Source organism: Aythya fuligula, chromosome 6 (genome assembly GCF_009819795.1).
Source record: "Aythya fuligula isolate bAytFul2 chromosome 6, bAytFul2.pri, whole genome shotgun sequence".
In the NCBI taxonomy this organism is placed as follows: domain Eukaryota; kingdom Metazoa; phylum Chordata; class Aves; order Anseriformes; family Anatidae; genus Aythya; species Aythya fuligula.
In genome coordinates, this window is record NC_045564.1 from 23,773,079 (window position 1) to 23,787,894 (window position 14,816).

General features: G+C 39.7%; 1 protein-coding gene across 9 annotated transcripts in view; it reads right to left on the minus strand.

Moving 5' to 3' along the window:
• KALRN (kalirin RhoGEF kinase) overlaps nt 1-14,816 on the minus strand; it is a 497,167-nt gene that overhangs the window by 188,723 nt on the left and 293,628 nt on the right. For all 9 annotated transcript variants that reach the window (XM_032189850.1, XM_032189851.1, XM_032189849.1 and 6 more), the window contains exon 12: nt 5,975-6,144. In XM_032189850.1, coding sequence (XP_032045741.1) covers nt 5,975-6,144 — 170 coding nt within the window. The remainder of the gene's footprint in view (nt 1-5,974; nt 6,145-14,816) is intronic.

The following is a 14,816-nucleotide window of genomic DNA, read 5'->3' on the forward strand; positions in this document are numbered from 1 at the left end:
GCAAGGCAGAGAGCATGGTTAAAGCTGAGATTCAAGGCAGGCAAAAGAGCAAGAACTACACGTTTGTGATTCTGCGTGCTGCTGAGAAGCAAGCCCAAGCACAAAGGGCTGAGGGAAGGTGTGTGCAGCACTCATTGCTGCTACTCGCTGAAATCCTGCAGCTCCTGAGCTTGGCACCAAGTTTGAACAAGGGGATCATCCTTTCTTGTGCTGTGACACTGTGACCTTACATGTTTGTGAGGGGTTAGAGGGGCAGAGAGGGGAGAGAATGGCACATCAATCTCAATAGCTCTCTTAAGGAGTCTGGCTGGCAATCCTGGCCAGACCTACACACTGACCTGCTCCAGCCTCTGTTCACACTGCCCAGGGGCACCAAGCTCAGAGCTGCTATTTAGCCACCTTATTGTTTAGCCACCTGGGCTTTTACAAGTTAATTTTGAGCATTTGCTGTAGTATAGATTAATTGAATCAGAATTACCAGCATTTTTGACTAGGGAACAGGGATGCTTTGATTTCCTCCGCATTTCTTAGTAACGCAACAGTCTCAGAACACAGTGCAAAACCTCCACTGAAGGAAAACACCTTTCAAACATTGTAAGATGGTGTCATCCACTTGTCTTTTCACCAGAGTAAGTGAAATGAGATGTTCCTGGGAGGGGTCAGGCACTGCTCCATCTGTGCTCCCCACATACAGGGAACAAAAGGGAGCAAACCCTTTAACTGGTATGGGTACCAGGGGGAAGTTTGCTGTACCTGAAATAAATCTTAGCATGGACATAGGAAAGTCCTCACATTTTCTTTTCTATTTGTGCTCTCTCATATATTAATGAGCTCACCTACAGTCTGTTATGTCTTCAGTAAATTTAAGCGTATGCTTTATAGATAAAGGGCCTTTTCAGGCACAATGAGCTGAAAACTTACTCTTGAATGTACCATGAAACATCCCCTGACATTAACAAGAACCAGAAAGTAAAGTCTGAAGCCATAATTAAATGCTTGGCTTTGGTACTTCAGCAAAAACAAGATTTAGATGCAGTGATTTTCTCTGTCCAACCTGCTTAAAGTCATGTGTTAGCAGCTGCATTGTTTGGGTATTTAAAGCAAACCAACTGAAAGCCCTATCAGATACCCTGCGCAGTGTAACCAGATGGCATGGGTAAAACAGCAGGTTTTACCATCAGTATTTCCTACCAACCTCTAGTTCTGCTTTGGAGAAGGTGGTGGTGGTGGCGGGACAATCACAAATCCAATGGCATACACTGGACTACTGGTTTATCAAACTCCCACGTGTGCAGGGAACTGGCTGACAAAATGGGAGGACAAGGACAATATCAGGTAACACTGCCAGGTCACCACATTGTCCCACAGGGACCAAAAGCAGCTGGGAGCCCTTCTTCTGGCCAGCTAACCTGGGCTGCCAAGTAAATGTGTCCATGGAGTCTTCCCACTGAGGAACAGTGCTAGTGTTTCCAATTTTTTAGGTTTCTATTTCCTTTTTCTGTGTTGAATTTTCCTTCCATAAACATCTAGCAAAGTATAGGTAGTTTTCTGTGGAATTTGTCTGAAATGTTTGTACTTTGCTCTTTGCACATTATCATCAAGTAGGGTCAGATCAAAACAACACACAGTCAACTTAAATGTTAATTGAACACTGTCAGCAAGTGTAATTGAGGTAAAAAGTACAACCTTTTACAGACGTTTTAAATTGAAACTAGGCACTGACACAGTCATTTTAGGCAAGTTTAAAACACACCTTTGAGGTTCCAAGGCAACAAAAATCATGTTACTCTGATTTCATTATATGTCTCGAAGGAAAAAAAAACAACACATTTTCCTGAACATATGAAGACTAAGAATACAGTTAAAAATACAGAATACTATTAAGTGCTTAGTAACTTGCTCTGTGGATGTGTTTCTCTGCTTTTCCCTCAAATACTTTCTGTTTGACACAATGAAGAGATGATTCTGTTCAACAATCATCTGAATCCTGATGAATGCTGGAATGAGATGATCCACCATTATTCTGAGCATATACTACCAACTTCCTTTGCCAATAAGAAAATATTACACCAATATTACTCTCTTCAGCTGGCAGTTTCTGCCCCATTCCGTAAATCTTGCGTTTTTCACCCTCTTGGTGACTACAGGGTCTCTCTTTGCCTAGACATTAGCTGTACAGAGAAAGGATGAACGAAGACATAACAAGGTGAGATTTGAAACCACAGCTTAATGTGACGCCACATTCAGTCAAGTTCTGCTTCCTTCAGTCAGCACCTGTCTTCTATAAAAGAACAAGAAATAAGTCTTCATTTAAATGCAGGATTATTACTATTCATATATTACCTAAATGACTGAATGAATTATTCAAGAGTGGTAGATCTCACATGGGATCTAAAGGCACATTTGGTTTTAGAAATTCCTTTTCATTAAATATTTCACTCTTCAAATCAAGCCACACTTGCATTTCAGTGGCTGATGCAATCTAAACATTTAGCTGTAGTAATGTTATTTTTTCATAGTCTCCTCAGATGAGGCCTTCAGATCCCTATATAGGCTGTTTTGAGAAAGATCTCTATCTGGAAAAAGAAATTTTTGAGACTGGATGCTTCTACCACTAGATTTCTTGTTTGTCAGATGATGAGAAATTCTGGGTAAAAATTCATAAAAGATTCCTAGTATTCTTTGAATGGACATGAATCAGAGTTTACAATGCAGGGAAATTACTGAAAAAAATATAAAATAGACTTTGGGGAACATATAATAAGGCTTCGTTCACTGCTGTTGAGCTTGCTTAGAATGAACCTTGTACTCCTGAAATCACTTTAAGCACCTGAACTGGTTGAATGCTTAGTGAAACTTACTGATTATCAAAAGCTCATATGTTGAACTACTGCAAAAAAAAAAAAAAAGCAAGATTCATGACTCTAACTGCCTTATTTTTGGCCCTATCATTCCTGCTCTTTCACATCTCACTGGAGCAAGTCATTGTTTTGACTTCCATAGATGTGCAAAAATATTGCCCCCAGTAGTGCTCCTGGAAACGCAGTTCAAAAGATCTCCTTTGTGTTGATTGCAGGGAACAATGCTCACCTCAGGACAATACTGATAACAAAGACTAAAAAAAAAGTGGTTTCAGTGCTAGCCATGATATGTACAATGTTTTAAGCCGGTCTGTTTTGTTCCTGATGGGCATGGTCTCCTGATTCAAAGCATCACTAAAGGCTCCGATGATCTTCTGCGAAGTGTGTTCCCAGGCATGGTACTTCACTGGTTTGGACAGCTGAGATTTTCCTGTGCTAGCTGAAGGAGACAGTGTGCTATTACACAAATGGTCTTCTCTAAATGAATATCTGTGCTCTCAGAGATAAGGACAAGAAATGGAAACTTTTTCAAGGCCCCATTAGTTTTATTCATTTTAACATGTTTGGTAAGAGCAGTGTATTTCATTTTCTTCAGCGTTGTAGCACTTGCAGTCTTCAGCCATTCTTCACAGTAGGTACTAGGTGACCCACACTGTGAAATGCAATGCTGTGTTAAGGAAAGATTGCAGCAATTCCATTTTTTCCTCCATTCCTTTATCTCTGTATTCTTTACTTTTGTCATCAGCCACAAAAGATGTTCAAGTGGGCACACACACACACAGGTGGTTTCATGGTTTTCTTATGCAGTTCTTCTTCACTTTTTGAAAGAGTCCAGGATCACATTACAGGCTTTGCAGTTAGCCATAGCTCAAAACTGATACTGGAATCAGAGGTCATCGTGACAGTTCAGCTTTGCAAATCACTGTGTGTGCTCAGGGTTGCTTTATTTCAGACAACATTTGTGTGCTTCTCTCTGTGTTTGGCCTTAACTTCACCAGAAGTAGGGGATTACTTCACATAAAGATGCTCACCCTATACCACCTTGCTCACTGCCCAGAACACAAGCCAGATCCCAAAATATGATTTCTTGGTTAAATACAACTGTCTCAAAATCTGTCTTGGCATTTCACAAATGCTTAAGTGTGACACCAGTCCTAAAAAAAGTCTCAAACCTGAGGCCACCATTTAAAAACCGACAAAGTTTACATTAAAAAAAGCTGAACTCCCACATTTCCAGTTCACTTCTTTGCCAGCATGACCTTGTAGCCACTACAAGAAACTTTCTCCAATAACTGCTGTTCATACTGGTCCTCTGCTGACTTCTCTGCTCCAAATATTGCCCTGGCCTCTGTACAACTCCACATTCTGCCTTCCTGCTGACTCAGGTGCAGGCAAAAACCTTTAGGCCAATCCCACAGCCTGCACCAGGACTACTTCTAGTAGTCCACCTGATGGCCTTATACAGGGACCCTTCCAGGGTCTTCTCTCTCTTTGGGTGTTCATGATGGTATACCAACAGGTGGGGTAGCAAGAAAAAAATGTTTTAGTAAAAAAATTCACCATCTTTCTCATGGTCTCATAGATATCCCCTAAATTTAGCAAAATGTTTCTTTGCACAATGGGAAACTGCCACACAGACCTTTGGCTGACCTGGTAGGGGCAGCCATATGCATGTTCTTACCTATAGCCCCCTCCATCTGGCAGCATACAAACCAAGCGAAGCATGTTTCCTTCCTAATTATCAGCAAAGATGCATGGATGGATGGAGCCTAGCTCTTTCTTTCCCTGATCCCTTCTTCCCAACTCTGGTCTCAGCAAACAATACCACTTGGGTTCCGTGTTCTCCATGATGCAGGTAAGCCTCATTCACCAAGAAGAGGCATTTATACAGTCTGTCTCTCCTTGTGGCTGCCTACAACTGAATGACAATCAAAACCTAGAAAAGACTTTCAAATCTACTTTTTTTTTTTTTTTTTTCTTTTTTTTTTTTTTTTCCCCAAACCAGTGGAGAAGACTCCACATCCAGGGTGATAAGAGAAAGTATAGAGGAAAGCTCAGCATGTGGCTGTAGTAGAAGACCTAGAACCCCTGCAGGGTTCTACCACGGTGCTTCATTACTACCTTGCAATAGGCACCTTTGGCTCTTCCTATGCAAGAACTGAAGACATCAGACTCAAAAAACTCAGGCTGGGGAGGACAACATAAGACCTGTACCACTTGGATATTACATACGTAGAAAGAATATTCACACTATATACAGGTAGATGAGGGAAATATGTAACAATATAAATAAAAATAAATAAAGAAATGTCTCAAGAACAAGGGACTCAATGGTCTTGGTTTTGAACTCAGTAACATCTCTAGAAGGCAGGAAAAATCCACTGCTGTCAATGACGTTAAAGGTATAGAAAATTGCTGTAAGTAAAAACAAGTGAGAAAGCTCTCAGAACTAAAACTCTGGGGTAAGCTTACTGTGTGCTCTGCAGATATTAGTTGTTACACTTACAGACTGAGAAAGAAAAAAATATAAATCCAAACACCCAACTTCTCTGAGCCAGTCACTTTGTGTATTTCAAATCAGATAAAATGAGTTTTAATTCATAATGCAAATAGAGTTGGCAGCACAGGACCCTTCTTGACAGTAAGAATAAACAGCTCATGGACAAAGATAAATAGAAGGGTGCTGCATGCAAAATAAAAGAACAAAGATTGTTAGATATGCATGTTTTACTATGAGGAATACACTTCTCTTACACCAGGAGTAACCACATAAATCACAAGGCCTCAGCTCACAACCGTTTAACAATCTTCTATAAATACCAACTAAAAATATTCACCTGAAACGCATTTGTTTCAATTCACTTCACTGTGCCTATAAATAATCTCCCTGTCAAACAGCAACCCATGCTGATCCACAGACTACTCTAATCAGTCCACATAAATCACTCACTGCAATTTCAATATATTACTCAAAGAAACTGAAGAATAATAAATAAGCAAGGAATGAATAAACTCTCCCCATTAATCCTAAACTTACACTTCCCCATTTATGCACACCCAAACCACAGCAAAGACCAGATTTCTCAACACCTGTCCACCAGGTGGATGCTTACCTGAGCTGTTGGATTAGATCTTCCCCTTCTTTAATAACATTGAGGGTTGCATCCAAGGTGGCTGTTTGCTGCTGCTGAAACTGCTTGATGAGCTCCTGAACCGCATCCACAGAGTCAGCACAGACATCCTCTAAGAGCTCCTTCTGCAGATCTTCCATCCATGTCCACAGCTGGGAAGGAGGGGAGGGAAATATAAATCAGAGAGGGATTGAGATTTAACCCTTTTGCTCTCTAATTCCAGATCAGAAAGCATTAACTAGGGCTGCATATTTCACAGGAAAACTGACCTGAAGTTTTTAAAGACAAAAAGACACTGGTTATTCAATACTGGTTGGTGCAATCCCATTTTAAGCTACAAAGTAAAATAAATATAGTATCAGATAATATTTTTTTTTCCAAAACTAATGTGTGTTTCAGTCTAATATATGACAACAACTAGCCTAATGATATTCTTCCTATTAATTCTTTAACACAAGTAATGAATTACAATGTCTTATAGCTGTGATAACTTAGCCCTTTCAGGAGCTGTGTGCCATCAGCTCCTATTAATTTCACATGCTGCTGAAGCCTGTTAAAGGACTGAGACCTAAAATATTTGTTATGTGTGTATAGTACTGACTGAAGTCTAGCTGTAGTTGCTCAGCTATGCCTTCCCAGGCAGAAGGTTTTGTGTTCTGCTTTCTCTCTCTCTCTTTTTTTTTTTTTTTTTTTTTTTCTCCCCTAAATGTACCTCAGCCTTTTGGAAATCCCAGAAATAGGAAACAGCAATCTCACCAATCTATCTCACACACATCCATTCATTCTAAACAGTCTTGACTACCAATTTCAAAACAACAACAACAACAAAATCATTTGAGTAAGTGCTCAGATGAGAATTTCCAGCCAGCTGTTCAGCAGATATCTGGACAGTGGCAGCAAGCCCCAGCCTCTCCTGGCTGTAAAGCCTCAGAGCGAACAGAGGTTTCCCCTTTAAGCTTTCTCTGAAAAGTGAGTGTAAAATTGCACCAACCGAGCAGGCAATCTGCCAGCAAATCCTAATGACTCCGCCAGAGAGACTATTTTCTGTGCCATGCCTGCCCCATTAACCCACATTCTGCTGGTCTATCCCACGAGGTAGCAGGATGCACCACGCTGCACCACTGCCCTGGGGAATGTCAAAGGATGCTGTGCTGCCAGCCCAGGGAGCTGCAAAGCAATTTGTCTCACAGGGAGCTGGAAGTACACGTGAAGCAGATGACAGACGCTGTGTGGGGGCGGCAAGAGAGCTGGTAAAAACGTCTCTGTTCAGAACGAGACGCACTGGATCCCCATCCTACAGGATTTCTTCTGCGATTGTGAATTCTGCCTGTCCTTGTACAGCGAGAGGAATAGAGAGATGCTCTAAGTGCCAGCTGATAGAGCTTTTCACAGTTAGGATCCAAACCTAAGGCTGCCATCCCAAACTAAAACAAAACAATCCAAACCAGAACTTGTCCCAGCATGTCTGGTGATATCAGAGAAGAAAAAGCCCAGTTCTCTATGCCCTATCCTCACCTCTGCTTCTGACTCCTTGCTTGATAGGCTACAAGCCACTCATACATTTTAAAATATCTGCTTAATTTGAAGGCTTCTCATTAAGCTTTTCAGAGTCAGCTTTGAATATTTAGGGTGAACCCTTCTGTTTATTCATAAGTAGCATAATCATAATTCCTACTCTACTACTGGCCTAAAATGGAATGTGTCTGCTCCATTTATTTATATATTTTCACTTTCACAGAGGAAAGACATGATATAAAAAGGCAAATATTAATACAAGAAAAATATAATTAAGTAGTTAGCCTCATAATATAGAAGAAATAATGAGAACATATTTAAAGAAGCAAGCAGAGAACTTTTCCATTTGTGGCCTGAGTTCCGGGTACTGAACTCTGAGAAGCCACTGTAAAGGAAAATGTGTTTGTGCCTTTATCTATGAGTCACATTCAGAATCATCCTGGTTTTGAGCTGATCCCTGCTCCCGCTGAAACAGCAGGGACAGCTGGACTATAACAGGCAAGGACCATTTGGGGGGAAATATTATTTTCTCTGCTTATCAGATCTTCAAGTCACAGAGCACTTTGTAAATATAGAAGAGAAAAATGGTCATGCATATAAATCATTCTTCTGTTTTGAATTGGGAAAGCCAGTATATTTTTAATTTCTTGCTGCTTTTTTTTTTTTTTTTTTTTTTTTTTTTTTCCCACTTCTTAAGATAACAAAAAAAAGCTCAGGGAATTTCGTTTACAAAAATGAAAGTGAAATAAATAACTTGCTTTATTGGTAGCAATCTTCCATTTTCCTGAAATTATCACATTAGAAAGGGCAGGGAATAAAATTTCCAACCCCCCCACTGGGACTTCAGAGGAAACTCCATTTTCAAAAGTGTCTCCAGAACCAATCTGTCAGCAGCAGCCAAAAGGATTTGGACTTTTAAGATCCTACATCATGTTTTGAGTATGCTTCTACCTCAAAGCAGTTTTGAAATACTTAATAAACTGCACTGTACTCACCTGGAACAGAAACACTTGTGAATTTCAGAGAGCACTCAGATATATGAACTCACATTAACTTCAGATGTTCCCATAAATGACCTCTGATTGTAAGGATTTGCATAATAAAAGCTATCAGAATCTAGGTCATCCTTGACTCAGAGGCCTCTAATCCTTTAGACTCCACCAATCCCTGGGAAATCCTAATACAAAGAATCAGTCAATATTAATAAGATTAGGAAGATCTTTCAGGAACAATTTACAATAGGAACTGGATTCAAAAACCTCCTACGTTATGTGCTACAACTGATGGCACCTGAAATAAATTACCACCAAGCCCCATTTGTGAATGCCACAGAAACGAGAAGATGAACTCCATGTCACCACAGCACCAAAGTCAGATGAGCTGTTAATCATGAAACAGAAATCACATCCTGGCTTGTTCGTGTTTGTCACAACTCAGAAAATCAGTCCCTATTAAGGCTTGATGTTTAATTCTAATGCAACTATTCAACTACTTTTAAAAATCCTCACTATTAAAACGCCAAATCATCAGACACTTTGTGAATTTCCTAATTCAAGCTGTGACACTCTCTTAAACAGCTAGCTAGCTCAGACTGAATGCACACTTTCAAATTTTTGTTGAAATTTGATATATTACACAGGCCAGCTTTTATATCATATTTGCAGAATCCAACTCTTTTCTCTTTTATTCTTTGCATGAGCAGCATTTGTGAGCACCTGTCCCATTCCCATACATGTTCCAAACTACTGCTAATCTATCACCAATCCGTAAAGGATGTGTGTGTGTGGGGGGTAGCTGCAGACATTTCAAATACTAGCACAGTATCTACACATCCAGCTGCAGTGACTCTGTTTCACAGTGATGCACATGTCCAGAATACATTCTCTCTACATTGCATTGCTTAACACATTCTAATCCAAATATATAAAATCCTGCAAAATAATGAAGAAAAACACAAAAATATTGTTTTTCAAATTGATCTGTGCTTTGGTACAGCTAACTGGATGTGGAAAGACTGATGCATTAGTGGCAAAACCTGAATTAATTCTATCAGAAAGAGCCAGCCGCAAATCAAACTCAAGGAAACAAAGTCTACAAGCTTTATAACTGTTGATTGCACTGAAGTCTAAAGCAAATATCTAGCCCTAAAATGATCATGCTGCTCCATAGAGGCTCCAGAATTGAGACTTTATTTACCAAGGTAACCATGGCTTTCAACAAGAAAAACACTTCTCTTCTTATTACTAGGCCAGTGGAAAAGAAGAATGAAAGCCACCTCTTCTGGGGGAGCATCTGGCACCTCTCTAATGCACTGTAACAACTTCTCTGTCTTTCTTGGCTATAAAACACAGGCAGTTTCTCTCCATCCAGGAGACAATACTGCTCTCTATTCTCAGCTATTTTATCTGATGCAATACCCTTCATTTTACTCAAGTACTTAATGAGACCACTTACCGGAGGTTTGAAGGACATCTGTGCCTGTCACCTAGAAATTAATGCTTCTGACTTAGAGTAAGGGACCATTTAAAAAAAATAAATCTGAAACCTAGAGAGATTGCTGAGAAAATCTTGCCTTCATGTTTGGAATAAATATTAAACACCCAGTGTTTGTACACTGCGATGTGCAAATGTCACTGATGAGTTTTAACCCCCGCCTCCAAAACATTTTAAAAACATTGAGTAATGAGACCAGGGAAAAGCAAAGAAACAGTCAGTTCAATCCATGAGAATAACCACTGTACATTTTTTCATTCAAAACAAGGGTATTAATGGAAACAAGCAACTTTCCAGGGTATATCATCTACTCCTTTACAGCGTCAGCAAAGTGCCATGTGTTGCAGTGAATGCCACAAGAGGATTTGCATTCCAACTCAATAAAGTGAATGTCCATCACAGAAACCAAGGCTAAAGCAGAACTGAGAAGAATTCAGTGATATATGGGATTCCTCTTTTCCCACCTGACTTGCATTGCACACAGAAGTGTGCAGAGAACCAAGAACATGCTGAGAAAAATAAAACAGATTTGTTCCAAAGAGAGATGTCCATCCATGCAATTTCCCCCTCCTTCTAAACCAGGCTTATACAAACCCATTCTGAGCAGTAAAACATCTAGCTATTTTACCATACACAGAAGGAGGTCCCATAAACCCTAGGAGGGGAGATAGATTTGGGAAACAGATTCTGTTTCAGGTTAATTTATGGCAGGACTTCAGCATGTGTATATGTTCATGTACCTGTTGTGAATCTGTTTTCACTGTGTGAAAAATTATAAATTTTTAAATTTAACATTTTTAAATTTATAATTTTATTTTTTATTAAAAATTATAAATTTTTAAATTTATAATTTTTTTTTTCTGCCTTGATTTCTCTCCACCAACATGGTGAAGAAAACAAAACTTCTCAGCATAACTAATTTCCAACAGCCATTGTTGTTCGCTCTTAGAATGCATCCAGGGCTGTTTAAATTGAAGGAAGTGATGGTTATAAATTAAGAGCATACTTCAACAACACTTTCTAAAGTCACAAAGGCATATTCAAGGTCTGATGGAAATGTCAATGGAAACACATCAAACAATGTATGTAATGATGAGCTGTAACGTGACCGCATACCACCAGTGAAGTGTCACATGATGACAGCATACCTAATAAAATGTGACAAGATAGGATATGACCAGACACTACATGTGATGAAATGCCACAATATGCAACTTCCATGGTAAGATGCAGCTGGTGAGACACCCTGCTGCAAGATGTAATGTCAAATATTACCAAACTGGTTGGGAAGAAATGGTGAGTGGAAAAAAGGGAACGTTCTGTGATAAAAAAATAAAAATCCGATCTCTTCCTAACCTCTTTCTTGCTTTTTCCCTTTTTCTTGCCAATTTCTTGACATTCATCCTTGGTTAGGTTGCATCTGGTGCTTCTGTATGCTAACACGTTTTAATTAGTAACCTTGCCTATGGCAAAAGGATTTGCAATGCCTAAACATCTGATGCTTTTTCCAAGTCCTGCATGGACCAGATTGATACAGCACAAAATAATCCCCTCTCAAGGGAAACGTGATTTGGGTAGTTACACTTCCATCAGGGAGTGTGAGATCCCCAGCCCAAGGTCATGTAAATGTAATTCAGGGCCTATTTGCTCTAGGAGAAGAGTTGGCTTATTACTGAAGAATCAGTAGTAAATGTTCTATGCTTTTGCTACCATCATGAATTGCAAAAACATGTTCACCTTCTAGTATAATTTTAATATGTTACTTGTAATTACAAATCTGGATGTAATTAGCTGCAGTAATTGTACTAAGCAAATCAAATTTCGCACATCTCCATACTGATATATGCTTGGAGTTCTTCCTACATCAAAAGTTTTACTCAGATTTACACCAGTGTAATACAGTACAATTTGTTGCAGGAGGAGCTTTCCATATCTTCAAAATATGCTCTACAGATTCAGCAGTACACTTAAATAAATCCAGGTACTATTAAGTTTTCCTCTAAATTGTTCCCTGACTCTAAACATTTTGTTACTTCTCATATGGGGAGTTGCACTACCTCTTCCCTCTGTGCTTTTTCAATAGATTTGCTGTCTGACTTGCAGTCTTACCCTGATCTGCTGCTTTGAGACCTTTGCGCAACTTTGAGCTCTACAAAGGAATCTAGGAAGCTCAGAAATAAATCACTTTTGACACTTCTGAATCATTCTGAGACTTGCTAAGGATTAAACAAACTTGCGACCTTTCTCTTACCAAACAGTCCTACGGAATCCATCAACTGGAACCACTACACTGACATTAACCATTTTAAACTAGTTTTATAGGCTCTATTGCACATGTACACTTAAGAGGCAACAGAACATGTCTTTTGAGTGATGAGTGAATTATAGGGGTGCTCCTGTAATGCTTTGATGAAGAGTACTCCCTACACAAATTGTCACAGGCACTGGCTGCCCACTCTGTTGCCTTTGTATACAACAACAAAAGCTGCAAGCCCACACACTGGGAATGGGAGAAGCCCACCTTCCTCATTATAAGCCCTTCCTTCCTTATTGTAAGACTAATAAAAGAGTACTTTAAGAGAGCTGGTGCCCCTTATTTAAAAGTGCTTATAAAGCACCCTTCTAGTTGCAGTATGAACCGCTGTTACTTGGAGAGCACGACATACAGGCTGAAGTCCCATCTCCATAACACACAAAACACATGCAAGGGTTTTCTGAAGCTGGTAATATTTGATTCATAGGAAGAAATCAGTCAAAATACCAACAATTGGCCTGAAAAATGTGGCTGTCAATGTACAAATTGAACTGAAGTCTGTAGGAATCCTTTGGTAAGGACATGGGAGAGAAAGATGGAAAGAACTTACCTTCCATGCATCTGCCTCAACTCTGCTGAAGGTTGGACAGTTAATTCTTATTAGCTTGATTCTGTCTCACAACTTTTTTTTTTTTTTTTTTTTAATTTTTTTTTAAGGAAGATCACAGATGGCAGAATTTTATTCACTAGAGGTCTGGCCACGCTTCAAACTCCTCTGCTCAAGATCTGGATGTGCTACCAGGATATCACAGCTCTCTCCACTCCCAGCTTCTTAATCCTTCACGAAAAAAAATCTTGCTTCTTGACAACAAATCGACAGGGAAGTGGGGCACACTGCACCACCCCAGCTGTCCTCATTCCTCAGCCCTCAGTCTCAGAGCTTTGCTATCATTACAGAAAAGATTTAAACTACCTGCAAAGAAACCACCAAAAAAGCAATGCCTGGTGAATGCTTACCTTTGGGTCAAAGCCACAGGCTGTGCTCTGGAGATGGAAGAGGGTTTTGTTCCTATTTTTTTTTTGCTTCATGGTAATTGATTACTAGTAACTCAGAGTCAACTTTCACATAGCTCACACAAAAGTAATGCTTGTTTTACTAGCAGAGCTCTCTCTGTAGCCCCAGTTACCAGAATCATAATGGTAAGCTAGCAGGTAAAGAAACACATCTGTCTTCTTCAAGGCATCTGCCTTCCAGGCAAAGGGCAGCATACACATACATATATGTTACTGATGCATGCAGTGCTGTCTTTTCCCTTCATCCACATCTCCTGCTGTCTGCCAGCTAAACCACCTCTGATTGGAACATCAGAACCGTTAAAAAACCTAGCACTTGTTTAAAAAAAACAACAGCATTTACTTAATCTCTTGTAAAAGCATTTGCTTCCTCCCCTCCCTTTATTTTGCAAGTTCTCTGTTTACAGTATTCCCTCTGATCAAACTACACTGATTCAGCTCCCAAGAACCACGCTCTTACTTGTAAAAAGCATAAATTTAAAGTTTGATGTTTCACAGTCATGCAGTGAGAGAAGGAGCAGGCATTTTCACAGTCCGCTTTTGTTTGCTGTTTTAGAAATCTCAGCTGGAAATATTAGTCCATTAAAGGAACAAAATTTTAATCTTTTCAACCAGACACGTGGTCTTCATTCACGCCCTGAAAAATGTTGGCATATTAGATGCCCCGTCAGAGCACATTTTAGGCATAGGGAGCCAATTTGAGTCATTTTAGTGTTTTGTGCTTTCACTGTTTTTAGATCTGGCCATAATATGAGAAAAGCAACAAAAGCACTGACCAGGATGGCAGTTCAGGAAAGAAGTGCTTTTGTGGGAACCATGTCCCCAGAATGAGACCTTTTCAGAGCTTCCAGAAGTTGCCAGAAAGTGGAATTGCTGAACTGATTATCCCCTTCATCATAAATCTGTATAATCTGATGGGTGGTTGCTCTGAAATGTCAATATTAACAGTTAAAGTAAAACAACCAATTATTAAGTTCAGTAACGTTAACTGTGAATCCTGGGTCAATTTACCACAAATGATAGGATTATACAATATATCCCTGAACCACTGCCATGTTTGCTCCATGATTAACTTTGATTCATTCTGTCTACTCTTCTGACTAGAGTCAATAGCAGCAACCCTTAGCCAGTGAGCTTTTTGCTCCCTGCTTCCCAGAAACTTCCTCAACATGAGATCCAAACCCTGTCAAAATTAGTGACCTACATTAAAATAATTTCCTAATCATGATACTCAATCGAAGCAGAGAGAATTTAATTTCACAGCCCTTGGTTATCAAGCAAAATTAAGTTAGCAGTGCCTGCAGTAAAACACTTCCTAAACGACGGGGTAAACCCACTTCCATTACTCACTTGAGTAGCCCCACTGATGTCTGTGGGGTGACCAAGGTGACCTGCTGAACACAAATAATGTAAGTCTTTCTAGGAAGCTGCCTGACACTTAATGGTCTAGGACTTTGTTCTCAGTTTCACATGGCCTTATCAGACAAG